The following is a 19,708-nucleotide window of genomic DNA, read 5'->3' on the forward strand; positions in this document are numbered from 1 at the left end:
GGATATTCTCAGTTAATATATACACTACCAATTTAAACAGGCTTTATAGTCATTCTCAAGACACTTGAACATTTTAGTTCTATGATGTGGACCTTGGCACGCTCACTATGCTCCAGAGATGATTCCAGGTGGATGATGATTATTGGATGGGGGCTATGAATAACATAGTGTACAACTAAATGTTAAGTTTTAGTGATTTTGGTCATTACCACAAGTTTTCCAGACCCTTTAGCTCTCCAACTCACCACCCTCTCTAAGCATTTTGCAATGACTCACAGATATTACTGTTCCCAAACAACCAACTGGCCAAATCTCAGGACTGCCCCTGGAAATTGGGGAGTGGGGTTGACATGTTTGCTTTGGAAGCTAACACCACAGCAATATTTTTACCAGATCACAATCTCAAAATTCATGTTTAGGAAAAGTAAATGATTTTGTATTCATTATCCGAAATTAAGGGCAAATAAAATTCTGAAATAAAAACGCGTGTTTCTATGTAGCGTTGTAGAAGTGTGTGTATTTTAAACTACATATTAAAACCTCCAGGCTGTTGTTTTAAATTGTGATTAAATGTGCACAGATGGAACATTCACATTGCATCATTTCCTAGAGAGGATCTGAAATTTTTATTTTTTTCTGTTATATTTTCATTGTAAGTTTTAATACTCCATTGTGGACTAAACTCCATTCTGAATGGTAATTGTGTTAGCAGCATATTCTGAATATTGTTTGCCTGCCAAGCAAAAGCTACAGGCCCTCCTAGCCTCTCAGATTTTTGGATTGGGTTCCCAAGAACCCCTCCCCTACAGTATTACAGTCAACAACAGGAAATAGTCTGCAGGCAGCAGCAGGGGGAAGGGGGAAGCACGAGAGACAGGTGGTCAGATTTAACTAACCTGTTACATTAGTGGAACTCCTGCTACCACAAAGGGGTTTTCCCACCCTTCCCTTTGTGTGCCCCCATGCCCCCCCAATCTGCTCTTAAGAGTCAATAGAACCCCCAGAACAGTACATGGGGAAGACAGGAAGAGATGGTTCTGTCAGGCACACAGAAATACTTGCACATGGGGACTCTGCAATCTTCACGTGAGGCCCTCCTTTGTGTGCCTCCTCCATGAGAGGTCTAGAGGGTAACAACACAAGTACAGTACAGGCCTTTTCTGCAGTGGCTCCCCATTTATGGAATGCTCTCCCCAGGGAGACTCACCTGGCACCTTCACTACATATATTTAGGTGCCAGGCAAAAATGTTCAAAGAAAAAATTGTCTCTCTTCAACCAGGCATTCGGCTAACATTCTACAGCTTTCTCAATGTGTTTGTGGAGTGGGGTTATTAATTTGCTTTCGTTTTATGTACAGTGGTACCTCGGGTTAAGTACTTAATTCATTATGGAGGTCCGTTCTTAACCTGAAACTGTTCTTAACCTGAAGCACCACTTTAACTAATGGGGTCTCCTGCTGCCGCCACACCGCCAGAGCATGATTTCTGTTCTTATCCTGAAGCAAAGTTCTTAACCCAAGGTATTATTTCTGGGTTAGCGGAGTCTGTAACCTGAAGCGTATGTAACCTGAAGTGTTTGTAATCCGAGGTACTACTATATTTTGCATTCTCATTTTGTATTTTTCTGTTGTAAACCACCCTGGTATCTTTGGATGAAGGGCAGTGTACAGATTTAATAAATAATAAAAATAATAGCACATGAGAGTGAGTGCGATATTCATCAGCACATACTTCTGACCTAAATGCCTACTGGTTCCTTCAATCAAACAAATAATGATGCGGAAGTCCAGTTCAACTAGCCTTGCACATTCCTTTTCCAAAGTGCTTCTGGCTCATGGACTTACACTGGCAGAATTTGTGCAACTCCCAATGAAGAATAGATGAAGTCTGCTAAAAATAAGACAATGCTGTATCTCATATTTGTTGATGGAAAAAAATATGTCCCAGTATTAAATTAAGGATTTCTGCAACCGATTAGGTTTATAAGCATACCCCAAGCCAAAACCTCAAGTTATACTAATCTAAAGCACATTAACTATCTCCCCCCCCCCCATTTTTAAAATTAAATTTCACTATAAACATGCAACGGTCTTTCAAACACTATAAACATCCAACCACATTAGCCATCATCTGTAAAATGTGAGCCCCCAAATAACTAATCTTTCAGGAACTCTGAAAGGATCTGCTATTTTTGCCTCCAACCACAAACAGTTTACACTGAAGTCAGATGGCAGAAGTGAAAGTCTATATGCTATTAAAATGACCCCGTTGTTTGAAAGACTTAGAACCAAACCTTAGATTTCGTTTTAAAAGGCTGCATTTCCCTTTACTAAAATAGCATTAGGATTACATCCCTGCTTGTCTGCAATTTCCTTCAATAGCTTACTTAAGGTTTCCCCATTGTTCTCCCATGGGGACAATTAACTTTCTTGCTTTTAATCAATCAAGTGATTCAGAAATTAAAACCAATATGGCATTATCCCAGCACTGTTGACATTCTGGGTTTCAGATATATAGAAAATTATCTATGCTTCAAAAAGCAGACATAGCAGTTTTAGGGGGGCAATCCTATGGTAAGATCCACTGGGATGAGCAGTTTGGGTGTAGTGGCCCTCCAGTTTAGCTGCCTGATTCCCAGCTCAACTAGGCTCAACTAGCATTAAGTCCCTAACCCTGGCTCAGCCAAAGATATGCCCGACTTGCTCATCCTGACTCAGGCAGCTGAGCTGAAGCTGGCTGAACCAAGGATGGCGTAAGGCTCCAAAAGTAGGTGTTCTGAGAGCATGGCAGTTGCAGGACTAGAGAGCGGGGGACTTCTAAGCCCATTCAGCTGAAGTCACATGACTTGGCAACCCTGTATAGAATACTACTTTGAAGGCTTGTTTGCCAGGCTTAGGCAAAGCAGCAGCAGCACCCCCTCAGCTGAATGTGGGTTGGATCTGGTCTAACTTTTTGCTGGCTTTCCTAAATGCCAGCATCTTGTGCATAGGATTGCTCCCATCATCATGGCGGGTGTTAGTTCTAGATAAATTGGCTACAATTTGGAAGATTATTAAGATAGGTCTTTGTTGCTACCCATACTCTGAAATCACCTGACATCTAGCAGCATCAAACAAACAATGTCTCAGGTGAACCAGGGAAGGACCTACAATCATTTTTAGATTATTATTGTTTGTTTGTTTGTTTGTTTGTTTGTTTGTTTCAAGTTATTACACGACCTTCACTAGCAGGTTACAACAATTTAAAATTCAAAAAAATTAAATATACAGTGGTACCTCAGGTTAAGTACATAATTCGTTGCGGAGGTCCGTTCTTAACCTGAAACTGGGCCTCCTGCTGCCGCCGCGCGGCTGGAGCACAATTTCTGTTCTCACCCTGAAGCAAAGTTCTTAACCTGAAGCACTACTTCTGGGTTAGCGGAGTCTGTAACCTGAAGCGTATTTAACCTGAAGCGTATGTAACCTGAGGTACTACTGTATACTACTTATATGACAAAATGGATGGGAAACTATCACATTTATGTCACATACACAATTTGCCCAGGCCACACAAGGTGCAATTTGTCTGGAGTGAGACATCTGTGCTTCTGAGAGCCAATCTGTGAGACCCTATCAAAACACTGCTAAGAGAGGCAGAAATATCACCAATTTCAGAAGTCAGCCTACATTTATATTTTTGGTTTTTGGTTTTTTCCATTTTGGCTTGGTAGAACTTTTCGGTCATTATTCTTCCACAATCTGAACTGCATGGAAGGACAGAAGGGCCCTGCATTCAATGTAATAGCAGCAGCATGAGACGAAGGAAAAATAACAGTGAATGTGCCCTGGACTGATGAAGGAAGTTGGAGTATATGGCCAAAGCAGTCACATATTTGAAGTGTTTGTCTAAACATGGAAGCTTCATGCACTAGGCAGAAGATTAGAGTAACCAGGATTACCACTCTCAAACTAAAGCTTTGTACTTAAGAGAACATGTATTATTTTTACCGTATTTTTCACCCTATAGGACGCACTTTTTCCCTTCGAAAAATGAAGGGGAAATGTGTGTGCGTCCTATGGGGCGAATACAGGCTTTCGGTGAAGCCTGGAGAGGGAGAGGGGTCGGTGCACATCGACCCCTCTCGCTCTCCAGGCTTCGAGGACCTCTCCGCATGCAGCGCGAGTGCTCCCGCTGCTTGCGGAGAGTGGCCTGCATGCTGAAGCCTGCGTGCGCTGAGCTCAGCACGTCCAGGCTTTGCGGACCTCTCAGCAAGCAGCGGGAGCCAGCACTGGGCTCCCACGGCTTGCAGAGAGCTGCCTGTTTGGGGGCTGGGGTCGGGGGAAGCTCAGGCGGGCCTCCCTCGCCCCAGCCCTGCGCCTGGGGGGAAATAATGTTTTCCCTTTATTTCCCCCCCAAAAAACTAGGTGCACCTTATGGGACGGTGGGTCCTATAGGGCGAAAAATACGGTATATCTTGCTCTTTTCCCAAAGAGTTTAGTGCAGTGCTTTCAACTCACAACATGCCTATGTGGGGAAATAGGCAGAGAGACAGTGACTTCGGCAAGGCTTCTCCTTGGGCTTCATGGACCACAGCAACTACACAGATTGCAAAATATTTGCATATTGTGGTTCGGGATGCAAGGAGGCAGCAATTTCTAGAACCCCCTGCCTACAGACAGGTGCCTTCACTGTATTTTGGTGCCTGCCAAATACATTACCCAGATGTTTAGAAAGTTTGCACGAGTTTTAATCTTTTTTAATCTATTGTATTTTGTTTCTATCTTTCTGTACGTTTTAAATTATGGTTGTAATTATTTTTTTTAATGATAATTTTATTGGGGTTTTTTTGTAAACTGCTATGATATTTTTCCTACAATCAAGTTGCATATAATATTTATTAAATAAATAAATAAATGCCTTCTGCGAACTTCCTAAAGTAATTTTTTCTTAGAATCCAAGGCAATGAGATCCCATTTCTAGTTTTGCAAGACTGGACAATGCAATCCAATAACCAAATCAAGGCAAGTTATGTCAGATATATCATTTAAAAAGCGTATGTCACACACAAGTCTAACTAACATGTTATTCAGGAACTGAACTACTTGCAAAAAGACTTCAGGAGTGTATCTATCATATGACTATGCGAGAGATAATAACACATATACCTGAACCTAATTACTAGTGTGTGTTCTAGATATCACTGCAAATCTGATCACAGAATGGATCGGAAGAAGAGAGCATTTACAGAGCTAAGAGGTGTTAAAACTCTTTGCCATAAGATGTAACTGTAGTCTGCAATTAGAGTCTAATATTGATATCAGCAGGTGTTTTCCACTTAAAACTAAAAGCCTTTATTTCAATCCATATAGTAATGGACTTTCCCCAGCACTCTGAAATAGCTTGCAATTGTAATAAAGGACCCTAACACTACCAAAAATTATGCTACACCTTTGTCACAATGCACAATGGCCTCCAAATAGTATGATTAAAGGTTAATTTCATGACCATTTCTGCCCAGATAAGCACAGGATATATTTCATATGGGTGGGAGTGTACATGTTTCTGTGGAGAAAGATCTTTCACCTGATCATGCTGAATGTGTGTGCATGCGTTGTTGTTTTTTTAAAAAAATCTTTGTAGTGAGCTGGGAGAAACTGCAGACCACCAAGGGGGTTGTCTTGATTGGTTTGTCGTATGCTGCCCAAGTAATGGAGCTATTACATACAATCAAATTCACTCCAATTCAGAGTAGCTCACAGGAGAAAACACCCAATTTCCTTGAAACCTGAACATAAGGTAATGCAAAATCAAAACCTGAGAAATGAAAGGTGGAAGCCTTGTCCTGTGTTTTCCTCCCAGGCACTTTGTGTTTTATTTCAAAATAAAAGTACAATAAAACCAGAACAACATATAAGCCAACAGATATATAGCATAAGCATACAGAAGAGTATACTGAGAACCCTTTGGGGGCGGGGGGAGAGAGAGAAACTTCTCCTGTCTGGAATGAGAGCAGCAGCAGCAGAAACACATACACATCTAATAAATAAAATAAGGCTTAAATTTTCATCATTAAGACACACATATCAATAAACAGGGACGCGGGTAGCGCTGTAGGTTAAACCACAGAGCCTAGGACTTGCCGATTAGAAGGTCAGCAGTTCGAATCCCCACGATGGGGTGAGCTCCCGTTTCTCGGTCCCTGCTCCTGCCAACCCAGCAGTTTGAAAGCACACCAAAGTGCAAGTAGATAAATAGGTACCACTCCGGCGGGAAGGTAAATGTTGCTTCCGTGCGCTGCTCTGGTTCGCCAGAAGCAGCTTAGTCATGCTGGCCACATGACCCAGAGCTGTACGCCGGCTCCCTCGGCCAGTAAAGCGAGATGAGCGCCGCAATCCCAGAGTCGGCCACGACTGGACCTAATGGTCAGGGGTCCCTTTACCTATCAATAAACAGTAAAATGGGAGAGCAAACACACACTGTGGGAACTCACCAAAAGGATAGATGAGAGAGAGGTGGCCTCCCAGATTAGAAGTAATGTAAGAAAGAGAAAAGTCTCTGTCATCAGGGGCAGAGGAAGAGGGGTGTAGTGGGCCACCCCGAGTGTCACCACTGAGGGAGGGTGACAAAATGCACTCGCTATGGGGCCTGCAGCATGCCCGAGCCATGTGTCTCTCCTGGGAGAGATGTAATGCCTTGGGCGCGCACAGGATCCACGCTGCCCAAATGGTCCACCCGCTGCCTTCCCCCCAGCTGTAGGGTGGCTGAGTGGGAGGAGGCAGGTAGACTCCGGAGGCCCTATGGTGCACCCTGCCCCTATAATAATAATAATAATAATAATAATAATAATAATAATAATAATAAATTTTATTTATATCCCGCCCTCCCCAGCCGAAGCCGGGCTCAGGGTGGCTAACAACAATAAAACAGTACAAAAGTACAACACAAAGAACACTCTAAAATCATTCATTATAAAATTGGCCACATGACCCAGAGCTGTACGCCAGCTCCCTTGGCCAATAAAGCAAGATGAGCGCCGCAACCCCAGAGTCGGCCACGACTGGACCTAATGGTCAGGGGTCTCTTTACCTTTACCTTTACCTTACCTTGTTATTTTATATGAGCTAGCAGTATATAAATATTTTTATAGATAAATACAGCCCTGTCTCACATACAGGATGTAAAGAATGCTGCATTCATGTGAACCTTTGTTTCCATTTTGAATTACCATCAAGGAAACACAACTGCTGCATTTCCCCCACATCGCTAACACTTTTCTCATAAAGTACATGCAGGGATGCCAGCAAGACTTTCTGGCATGCTATATGTGCATCCGCCTTCTGCCTCACTTGCAAAAGAGAATACAATTTGTGCCATATGCAAACCGGTATCTTCATTTGCAGGCGCAGCTGAAGGGATCAGAAATTAACCTGAGGCCACACGAGTTATTTTTATGATACTTTATGCTTTCATTTTTATGATGTTGCATTTTTATTGTAACTTACTATCTTGCCTGTAAGTTAGTTTGGTAGGAGCCTGTTTGGCGGGAGTGCAATTATATCCATGTCTACTCTGAAGTAAATCCTATAGTGCTTAGGAAACTAGGTGTAGGATTACAGCCTAAATAAATAAAAAACAGAGATTTCCTAATGCTTTAGTAGAAAATTCCTCACATTCTGAGCTAGGTAGTATTTGAAACTGCGCTTCACTCTTGATCCCCTCATTTGCATAAAGACACAGAATACAACAGGCAGTGGCTACTATTCCCCTCAAATACTTAATTTTCTATTGCATTTTTTCTTTAAGAAAAATATAAGTATAAAATCTAGAGAAATACACCTCCTTTCTCCTCCAGCCATTTTTTCTTATTAATACCTTTTCAAGGTCTTTGAAGAACTAATTAATCTAAAGCTGCACTTGTGGAAGAGAGTTAATAGAAATTTTAATACAAACATAAAACCATAACAAGATTTTATCTCACTTCCTTTGATATGTGAAACAAACAGTTACTCCAGGAGGCTTTGAGAAACAGTTATGGAAAACCACAGGTGATAAATTAACCACAGAATGGTTCCCCTTTTGCAATTGAAACACACTGAGATTTTAAAATAATTGAACAAAAAGGCTGTGAAGGTCAAGTCAGTTTGTTCTTGCTGTCTAAGATACATGTGGAAACTTATGTGGAAAATCAGAATCACCTGCCCTGCAAATAATATTATTTCATGTTTTCTATGTATTTCCCCCTTTATGTTAGCAAACAAGTGAATTTTAAAGTAGGCATATCTATGCTCCAAAGGAACTGTTCACACAATCTGTATGCACATAACCTACGCAGGAAGTGTGTGAGATAGGGGAAGAAAATGGGATACAACCATCTATGCTCACTAGAAAAAATGCAACCTGATCCAACTGCAGAATTTGATGCACCTAAATCTGTACAGGACTGGACTGTTGAACCCATTTAAGGTAGGTATTGATTTTCTCTTTTTCTATTATATTGCAAAACCATATTCTTTGGTACAGTAAACAACAACAATGCACACACAGGGATACACTGGATTATAATTATTTGAAATACAGGTCACATCTGAACAAAAAACAAAAGACATTTGCCTTTTACCATCTACCGTTGCTCAACTATATCTAACTATCCATTGAATATATACACACATACTTCAGAATTCATGGGTCAGTGATGGGATTGGGCCACAGTGAATCTTTACAATGCCATAATTCCTAGAGTAGGATCTATATTTTCTCTTTGCTACGCTGATATTTTTCCGCACATGTAAATCAAACAAACCCAAACCCAAGCATGTAAGGGGAAAGACAAGGTGCTGCCAATGGGAGCTTCCTTTTGAAGCCTTACAGCTGCACAGGTTTTGCCTAAATTCAGCCCCCTGTGTCCTGCAGTCTCAATATGTCTGTAATTAAAGAAAAACTAGACACGTAGCAGCACACTACAATTAAGTGTAATGTGTAGTTTAGCCATGAGAGGGCTTTCTAAAAGTATAGGCCAAAAAAACAACTTAACTGCAATCCTAGTCAGGACTACCTGAACTCAACTGAGTTTACTTTCAGAAAAGTTGGGTTAGGATTGCAGCCAAAGTCTGGATAACAAAATGGAACTTCCACGCATACAGGCAATATTTGTCAGAAATCCATAAACTGCGTACAAAGAATTTTTTTCATGCATGGCTAAAAGGCATTTCATTGACCACTATGAAAAGCAGAATCCTGGTCCTTTGTGTGATCTTGCAGTTCTTATTCTATCTGTTCAGTCCACAGGTAATCACTGTAGTGTGGTCATCAAAAACTATCTACAGTGGTACCTCGGGTTACAAACACTTCGGGTTACAGACTCTGCTAACCCGGAAGTAGTACCTCAGGTTAAGAACTTTACCTCATGATAAAAACAGAAATCATGTACCAGCAGCGTGGCGGCAGCAAGAGGCCCCATTAGCTAAAGTGGTACCTCAGGTTAAGAACGGTTTCAGGTTAAGAACGGACCTCTGGAATGAATTAAGTTCGTAACCAGAGGTACCACTGTATTATCCTGAAGTGTGGAATTGCCTTAGACCAAGTTCCCCGACCCCTTGAACAGCTGTCATGTAGTTTTTAATTTGTCCAAGTGTGCATGCTCATGTTTATTTTTCTTCTTGTTGTTATCTTTGATGTTAAGCAATAGCTATTCATTCTAGGTGGACAAAAACGTCACCACAGATGGAAACTAAGGCCCAAAATTGCATCACGCATCAGTAGTTAAGTACTTTAGTGGCTACAGTAAACTTACTCCATATTTAAACTACTGTAGCTGATATAGCTGAGAGCAGAAGGATCCCATTGTTTGCAGTTAATGATTTCAGATCTTAAATGGTTACATCAATATTTCATTCCAGCTGATTAAAAACAGAGCTGGAGTAACTGTTAGTGCAACAAATTCCCCAGATAATAGTTACAGGCTATGAAAGAGCAACTGTGGAATAAAGTCCAGTTAAGATTCTGAAGCTACAATTCTGTAATTCAATTTTTTAAAATTACTACTGTACTACTGGAGTGATAAGCACTTATAGCTTCTATGAGCCAAGCTAGACGTTATGTTAAACGCATGATCAAATTTAATCTGCATGGATTAAAAAAAAAATGTGATAGATAAAAGCCTACCTTTAACAGCAACTTATTGTTGCTTTGGCTAAATTCCCACTTAAGCATACAGAGGGTGGATAAGAACACAAAATGTTTTCTGCGTCTGACAGCCATTGCAAAATGAGAAGCATGTGAAACTCAACAGTGCAGTTAGGATGATGACATGGAGAGAGTCACAGACATAATCCCAGATATAGAAGTACATCAGTGGGAGAGAGTCCCATTAAAAATATGGGCAAGGTAACATTATTGTTACCATGTGAGATCCTCTTCAGAGGCCCCACTCTATGTGCCCCCATTAAGTGAAGTGAAATGGCTGGCTACCAGGGAAAGGACCTTCTTAGTGGTAGCATCTTGGGTGTGATGTGCCCTAAGAACCTGTGCTGTTAGTGTTCTGAACCACTGTTATGTGACCCCTGTATCTGAGAGTTACCTGCTTTCATTGTTCTGTACACTGGATTTTTTTCTGCTACAAATTTCTATTTTGCGATGTTGTGCTTTTAATTGTATTTTTTAATCATTTCACACTCACAGGCACCCAGAGAACAAATGTTATTGGGTGGCTTTATATATATATATAGTAAATAAATTAAATTAAATCTATATTTAAGTACTATCTGCTTTAGCAGGCCTATATGGGGAGAGATTGAGACAGATGATGAGCCTGAGATGCAGTAAGACGCCCCCAACAAAGTTGAAAGAATACCGCAAACAAGATTTTCTGTGACTCTGGGGATAGGATTATAAAAGATTTTCTGAAGTCACAAGGCTGGAGCAGAAAGCCTTTCTAAATTGCATTTCTTGGATTTTATGTTATTATCTTCATGGCACAGTTATTACATATTAAAGCTAATGGCTCTCTTTTGCTAGTAACCTAATATGGAATGTGATTGATATCCCTATCAGTACTTTAGAGAACTCTTTGAATTTCATAAGCAGAACTGAAGGAAGCAGGAGCAGGTGAGCAGAATATCCTTATGTGTACAACACACTAAGCCTGGGGTTTTCACTGCAGCATATAAAAATATCCTGAAACCTTACAGTACTGAAGCTTTCCAGGTTCTCCTGTTTGCAGGAAATCTGCTCCAAACACAGTTCATTTTTGTATCTAAATAGGGGTCTATTTGTGAGTTATCTATAAAGTAATTTGCAAATACCCATCCCATTCTAAATGTACCATTTCCTTTCTCCTTTCCTTCCTCCTTTCCTTTCTCCTCTCCTTTCCTTTCCTTTCCTTTATTTGTTCACTTGCCATCAGAATTAGTTTGCAAATCACTTACGGTGGATCTCGCTTTTTTGTTGATGTTACCTTAAAGCAACACATAAATCGATGATGCTCTAGAACAGTGTTTTTCAACCTTTCTTGGGCAAAGGCACACTTGTTTCATGAAAAAAATCACGAGGCACACCACCATTAGAAAATGTTTAAAAAATTAACTCTGTGCCTATATTGACTATATATAAATTCTCTTGAATAGGAATCAAATAAACACAAAGAAAGTATTTTATAATTACTTTATTATGAAATAGTAAGTAAACAGAAATATGAAAAATTATAAAATACTTTATTTTTAAATCTTTCGAATTTTTCAATTTTTCCCACGGCACACCAGGCAACATCTCGCGGCACACTAGTGTGCCACGGAACAGTGGTTGAAAAACACTGCTCTAGAAAACAGTAGCAGCAACTGTACTAGCTATGTGGCCCCAAAGCTTTTAATTAATAATTGAGGCAGCCACGTGAAATAGTTCCATTAAATTCAGCAGGACCGCCCTAGTGTAAGTGCTCTATGGATTCTTAGCCTTTGTATTGTTTGGAAATTTGCTACCCTTCAGATCTTAATGCACATCTGATCCCACTTCACAACCACCTGTTAATGAATCATCTTGATTAAACGAAAGTCTGGTGTTTTGTTTTGTTTTGTTTTGGGAAAAATATTGACTGTTTTGGAAAAAATATTGACTGTGTTCATTTCATGACTATTGAAACAGGGCAAAGGAGTGGTTGTAAACATTGTTTTAAAGGGAATTTTTAAATGGCAAAGTGCTTCCTTAGGAAACAGCAAACCCAAGTTTTACTAGGAAAAAAGAAAGAAAGAAGATATATTCAGTATTGCACACATACATGCATGCAACACAACCCATGCTGGGCCTCATAAAATACAGCCTGTAACCTTCCGTTCACATAGCCAGAGCAATCCGGTGACAATAAACAGCATCCTACCAAACACAACCTCCATCAGTTAACGAACACAGAGAGCAAAACCCTGTCAGGCTATCTGGTTGTTGTCACACTGTTTTGCGGTGCAATGGTTTCGAGGGGAAACAGATAATTTGCAGACTGAATGTCTCCTGTACAATGGGTGTCTGACAGTGAAGGGAGATTTTCCACAGAGAAATTGCAGTGCATTGAAACAACCTGAGGGCTTGTCTAGACTTGGGAAATTTGCACTGATGGTGATGTCTGCATCAATTCAGAGGCACCATGTGCTCTTCAAGATGCTCCTGACAATGCGCTGTTCCTACAGGTACAAAATAGCTTACATACAGCGTAATGACATGATCATAATATCAAGAAATGGGGAGGATTTTGCTGTTCTAGAAAATGCTATTAACTCACGTCTGAGACAGGGCAGTCCAACGCAGGCAGGTAAGGGCCAACCTGTGGCAGTACACAAGCTCCAGAGTGGGCCAATGGTCAGAGGAGTCACAGAAAACAGGACAGCTTTGACTTCTCTCAATCTGCCCCCAACATGCCATGCACACACTTGCTTTTCCCCTCTGCCACCATTGGAGCACTGATGGCAGAGCAAGGAAAGCTGCAGAGGTTCCCTTGGTCACAAAAAAGGCCTCTAGGGGTGAACCCACAGAGAGCCAGGTCCACAAAATCCTGTGCCCTCAGATATGTCCTCATATAGGGTTGCCATATTTCAAAAAGTGTAAATTCAGACACCAAAGTTACTGAGTTTTGCCCAATGTTGTTGCGCTTTTTCTTGCAAAAACTCAAAAATAATTGAGGTTTTTGAGCTATTGTAAAAGAAAATTCACCAAAATCTAGAGCGCCGACATTGGTTGCCATACGTCTGGATTTTCCCGGACATTTAAGCTATTTCGGCCTAGACGCTGTTTATAACAGCCAAAACCCGGCTATATCCAGGAAATTCCAGACATATGGCAGCCCTACCCCACAAGCACCTCGGGATTGGAAAAAAAGACCTGACTGGGGAGCATGGCATGCTTATGGCACACAGCCCCGGGCTGCTCAATTGCAGGGGCAAGTTGGCATACTCAGCTCAGAGTTCTTTATTTTTCAAATGTATTTCTCTTGTACTTTGTTATGGTTGGTGGGTCTGAGGGGTCTAGGAAAAATAAATTCCACAATATTATGGAACAAAGAATAAGTGTGCTTCTCCATAAAGCTACACACACACACACACACACACTTTAGATGTCTTTCCACCCCCCTATACCAAAAGTAAATCAGTCCTTACTGTACTAAAGTTCCATTTATGCATGGAGGTTTTAATAGTATCTGTGAGTTTTCTAGTGTAAAGACGTATGCACCAAAATGAGTTGCTCCTAATCTTCTGCTGTGAGCTATAGCACAGTAAAATTACTTGGCAGAAAATAGGAAGAAATGAAGACTGAATGATACCATATGATGGAAATGAAAGGACATGTTGATTGATGTGTGATACAGAAAAGGGGACTGATGACATGAAATGAACAATACAGACAAATTGTTCCCCTCAGATCTGTGATTGGCAGGGACTAAAAAATGCAATCTCTGTGGCAGTAAATTGTGAAATTACAACACTTTAATTCAGACTTTTTTCTCCCTTTGTCACTTCTTTTTTTTTGACAGAAATGTAAAGGTGCTGCTTTTTTCTGTTTGGAGCTTGCCTCTCCATGTTACATTAAATTCAGCAGTTCTTTCTATGGAGTTGCTTCTGAGCTTCTGTTCTGAGGCTTCAAAGGAAGCTCTTACAGTTAATTCAGGCAGCCTGCCAAAACTATGCAGCTCTGAACAAAGTTTTAAATACTCCCACTTTGGAAGTACATGCACATTTTATTTTTTCAACTTAACTTTCCTAACGTCATTGATTCTTAAGTGTGTATAAAGGTAAAGGGACCCCTGACCATTAGGTCCAGTTGTGACCGACTCTGGGGTTGCGGCGCTCATCTCGTTTTACTGGCCGAGGGAGCTGGCGTACAGCTTCTGGGTCATGTGGCCAGCATGACTAAGCCGCTTCTGGCAAACCAGAGCAGCACACGGAAACGCCGTTTACCTTCCCGCTAGAGTGGTACCTATTTATCTACTTGCACTTTGACGTGCTTTCGAACTGCTAGGTTGGCAGGAGCAGGGACAGAGAAACGGGAGCTCACCCCCTTGTGGAGATTCAAACCGCCAACCTTCTGATCGGCAAGTCCTAGGCTCAGTGGTTTAACCCACAGCGCTACAGTACTATAAAAGTTGGTGCAATCAAGTCCATTCATTAAAGCACTGGCCACCAAAATACCCCCAACCATTTAAAGGTCTGTACAAAACTGAGTCGCCAAGACATATACAGTAAGAGGTTTAGAAAAACTTTTTCTAGTTGACTAAGAACAAAGCAACAGTCCATATGCAGTGTGAATTTTATGCCATTTGCTTTAAAGGGAGCCTAGTGGCAAAGCTCACCTGTGCATCAGATAATACTAGGAGAAATAACAATCCTCTAGAGCGGTCTACAAAAGATGCATGGGTGCATGAGATCTTTTGAACCTCAAGAAGGTAACATACCTAATAAACTGCCTCCTCCTCATGCCCTGGAATAATTCACTAGCAAGAATTCTTTATTCTGTATCTCAAATTCAAGCAAACAAAGACACCTGGAATATTTCCACAACTGCAGAAGATCTTTACTTCACACAGTCCCAAAACACATTCTACATTTCCAAAACCTTGGCCCTTCCTGATATTAGCTGGGGAGCTGTTGCAGAGCTGTCCTAACCACACAGCTAAGTAACATCCCCATATATAGGTCATGTGGTAGAGTTCACGTCATGACTCCTTCCCATTAGGTGTGAAGCTGTTGTAGGAAGGAATGACAGAATCCTACGACATCACCTCAGAGATTTTCTGAGCAATGTGGGAAGGAATGAGGCAGCAGCTTCCACAACAGCGCTAAAGATAACATGATGTTTGGCACACAGGACCAAAATCTGATGTTATGGGTTAGGTTGTAAGGAGGTTAAAGTATTTGATTACTTTATGGTGTCTAAAATAATGAGCTATGGCTTGTTCTGGGGCTTCCAAAACAGATTTGGGGAGAAAGGAATCATTTCCATATAACAACTGTTTTTTCTGGGTCTTGGCCATAGTGTCACTATGGGGTTCGTGCCTCTGCTCCTCCACATGCAGCTGCTGGGTGACCTTGGGCCAGTCACACTTCTCTGAAGTCTCTCAGCCCCACTTACCTCACAGAGTGTTTGTTGTGGGGGAGGAAGGGAAAGGAGAATGTTAGCCACTTTGAGACTCCTTCGGGTAGTGACAAAGCGGGATATCAAATCCAAACTCTTTGATTACAACTCAGAAATGTCGGGAACCGGGGAGAGAATTGTGCCCTTTTCATATTATGAAATTTCCAACCCCTCTTCTGCAAAGCAGGACTGTCTTGACCTTCATCTGGTCTTGTGCATGAATTAGTATTAAGTATAATTCACTAATCCCTGCTGTGACCACAAAGAGCCCACAAGTTGAAGATTATTTCATGTAGGAGCCATGTGTTCACCATCATAGACAGAGACAGTGCTGTATTTGAAGGTGACCTCTATCTGAAGGACAGTTTGGTCCAAGTCAAGATTTAGGATAAAAAGCCACAAGAATAGAAAGCACAGACTTTTAGCACCCTCTTCTGCAAATCAATCAAAGTTGCCTCAAAACTAAGGTAAAAGTTAACACCCATATTTAAACCAACTGTGGATGACCCTGAAAAAGTGGACTCAAGTCCACAATAGCTTATTCCAAAATTTCTTAGTCTTTATGACACTTTGCTGTTTTCATAGCAGACTAGCCCAACTGTCCCCTCTGAATATTCACCACAGGGGATGAACTTCACCAAGTTCTCTGTGGCTTTCCATATCCTAAGATTTCTTGCATTTCTCTCTCTCTCTTAAATGGTATTTTAAAGATAAATGAACATTGGCAACATTCAGTTATTTTTCTCCAGAAATATCCCCAATAGCAATTCAACAAATATACTCTTATCATACATAGTTCTGTTTGTAGGTAGCGTGAGCTGAGAATATCGAAGTGATAAATGATAAAAGAGATTTTGGAATGAGGAAAATTTATCTTTTTGACAGCTGAGTTAAGATAGAGGCTGCTAAAGTCTCCTCCAGTTGTATGTTAGTACTGCATTTTCTGAAATAGTGTTCAAGGTTAGATCTACTGAAAAATATACAACTGACTTACCTAAAGTTTCACACAAGAAATCTAGACAAAAGTAACAGCATTGCAAAGTTTGTGTGTGGGAGTGTGTAGGATAGAGAGAAAACTACAAACTGGTTTTAACACACATGTGTCATGCAGACACCACATTGTATATATCATATTCCTAACTGATTAAAAAATTTCCAGTACATTATTATCTCACACATGCAGTTTTTTCTGGGGGGGGGGGGATGCAGGGATACACATACCCCTAAATATTTTGTGAATCTAAGTGTGGCCTCATTGAGAGGCAGTATTTCAATATGAGTAAGAAAATGAGAGTACCCCTTTTTTTTTTTAGAAAAAAGCACTGCACACGTGATTATATTTGGATGAACTTCCAAAGATTTATTGTTTCTAGCCAGATGAAGTTATTCCAGATAAGGTTAGAAACAGATTCACAGTAATACTAGTTGATCATGGTCATGGCTCCATTGTGTTCTCCAGCCAAAGGAGAACTTAACAGGAGCTTAACAGGATTTCCTCTCGAGTTTTCATTATCTTGCCTGTTTGGACAATTGTCTACCTAGGGTACACTGAGCAATTTAACATATTTTTCCACTGCTTACAACATGGACTGAAGCCTGAATTTGTGGAGAGTTGATATTGAAACATACCTACTATGTAATGTATCCCAGGTCTAAATTGTGTACTTTATTTGAAATCACACAAAGCTAGATAGACAATTGTACTGGTTCAAATATATGTTTTCTATTTCAATTCTCCGCTGCATGGCTGTTGTTCCCTCGTGGCTTGCATTCAGAGGCAGTGATTCCTGGTCATATATTCACTGTGATGGTATCAGACAGACAGTGCTGGCTAGTGCCTCTTGGGACTGGTGGTCCAGAAGACACAGAGGCCAATCAGAGGTGGAGTCTGAACCAATGACCGGCAAAGCCAACTAATTCTAGTGTTGCCCCCATCTTCCTCCCTGCTCAGTTCTACAGGGAGGCTAAGGAGGAGGAATCTGACACACACATAGCTAACCCCTGGGTGGGTTGTAAGAAAACAGGCAGGTGGGGGCTGGTGGAGTGCCAAATGGGATTGGTGGGGCACGTGCCCTAATGGACCAGCCTTCCCTGAAGACACATTGACGTCTTTCCACCATTACAAAAAAGACAAGGCTAACCTGCAGTGGAAATGCAGGACCCCTTTTGTTTCTGTAATGTGTGGAAATGTCTTGCAGCATCTGTTGCGCTTTTGTGGATCTTTTTCCCAGTGGACATTGCTAAAATACAGGCTTAAGCATTTCCTAGAAACTTCTTGTTTAGGCTATGGAGAATATGCTGCAGTAAGAGCATTGAGGAAGAGGTTTCCTTTGCACATAATTTACTGTTTCTAACATACCGTAGATGTGGGATGAGTGATTCTAATCACTGAATTTCATTAGCTATCAGAATAATGGCTGCAAACAAGAAGAATGTTTATTAGCATCCACCAGAAAAGCCAAAAGGTTCACCACAGATGTACGGTAATCACAAAACTGCATTAACGAAAGATTAGTTAACAATGAGGCCTGCTGTGGTTTAGAAGATGGCGATTGTTGCCACAGAATCTGGAAGACTAGCTCAGATTTTCCATGGTTTGTAGAGTTAGAGCTACCATGTGGTGTGTTCTTTAAGGTGCCATCACACTGAATATGTTCATTAAAAAGCCAGCTTTTTGAAGCCGTGAGGTTTTTTGAAGTGTGCAGTAGAATACAACTTTTTTTTTTTTTTTTTTTGAGGAGGGGATATAGTGGGGTTGGTTTGGGTTTGGGGTTTTTTTGCAAAATTTTGCCAACAGAAAAAGTAAAGGAACACAATAATATGTCACATCAAAAAGTGCCCATCATAAAAGAGTTGCAGTAAAGATTGACAGTAACTTTTGTATCTGGGCTCTTAATTATTTTAAATCAGAATCTTCCCTCCTTGTGTAAATGTTAGTATTGTTGAGTTTCGAAAACACAGACTGCTACTTATTGGCGGTGGTCCCATTTCTTGCCTGACATTTCAGTCAGAAACGCAGCAGAGCAGGTGGGGCTTGGGAGAGGGCCAGCTGCTAATCACTCTCCAAAACAAAATTTTCATTTAGGCGTTTTACGTTTTCCAGGCATTGACCTGCTCATTTTTCAGGCATTTCAGAGTGCGAGCACTTTGATCACATTCCAACCCAAACACGATTGTTTACATACAGTATGGCAGCGTACAATTTGTTAAACCTTGATCTGGATTTTGATATTTTTTTTCAGACACTAGCTGCATACTTCACAAGCTGTGCAGTTTACACCTGAGGCTCTTCTGGCTCAGAAATGCTGGGGTTTCTTTTTCTTTCTTTCTTTCAGGTAAACATTCATTCCCATTCTCTTCAATAGAAGTCTTAGTAATAGCCTCTCCAGAGGTTAAGAAGTGCAGGAAGATGATTGGCACGAGTGACTTGTAAGAGGCATTTCCAATGCTGCAGATAAAGGGGGAAGCAGACTCACTGCCTGCTGTTTGTAAAGCTGTATTGAAACATCATTTCCCCCCCTTTAATTATATGAAATGTTCACTTAGCCCAGGTCTCAAGGGAAAGGCAATTGCTTCATATGAAAAGACCTTAGGGAAAGCCAACACTTCTCCTGTTCTGTTCTGTTCTGTTCTGTATGTTTGCATGCATCATAAGGCGACCCCAAACTTGTTATGTGTTGAAATTAACACTACAGTGCTTCAATGGTAGAAAACTCACCAGCATGGTCAAGATGAGTCCTTAGACCAGGATTACAGAAGAAAAGAAGCATTACTGGAAAAATCGGACTTCTGCTTTAAGAGGCAATCAGTCTGTATGCCAGGTTTGGTTACTCCCACAGCAGAGGAGTGTGTGGAGGAATAATACCCTGGGCTGCCTCCTTATTAGTGACTTATAGCACTAATATTAATTGGTTTCCCAAAATTCTTAACAAAATTTTAAAAAGAAAGTTGGGAAAAACACCCTTCTCAGTCGCTGACACTGCTATTAGTGGCGATGCTAAAAATGGTGGTGATCAGAAATGATCTTTTCCACTTTTCTTTTTAAAATAATGTTATACAGTGGTACCTTGGGTTAAGTACTTAATTCATTCCGGAGGTCTGGACTTAACCTGAAACTGTTCTT

General features: G+C 40.9%; 1 protein-coding gene across 3 annotated transcripts in view; it reads right to left on the reverse strand.

Annotated features, from left to right (window-relative positions):
* Window positions 1–19,708, reverse strand: part of KIF26B (kinesin family member 26B) — a 270,354-nt gene that overhangs the window by 200,143 nt on the left and 50,503 nt on the right. The window contains exon 1 of one of the 3 annotated variants that reach the window (XM_081905778.1): window positions 10,379–10,491. The exons of the other annotated variants lie outside the window; for them this stretch is intronic. Coding sequence (XP_081761904.1) covers window positions 10,379–10,381 — 3 coding nt within the window. The 5' untranslated portion in view covers window positions 10,382–10,491. Of the gene's footprint in view, window positions 1–10,378; window positions 10,492–19,708 lie in introns of those variants that run through there. 3 annotated transcript variants of the gene reach the window in all.

The sequence above is a fragment of the Podarcis melisellensis genome (assembly GCF_964234715.1).
Source record: "Podarcis melisellensis genome assembly, chromosome: 3".
Lineage (NCBI taxonomy): Eukaryota > Metazoa > Chordata > Lepidosauria > Squamata > Lacertidae > Podarcis > Podarcis melisellensis.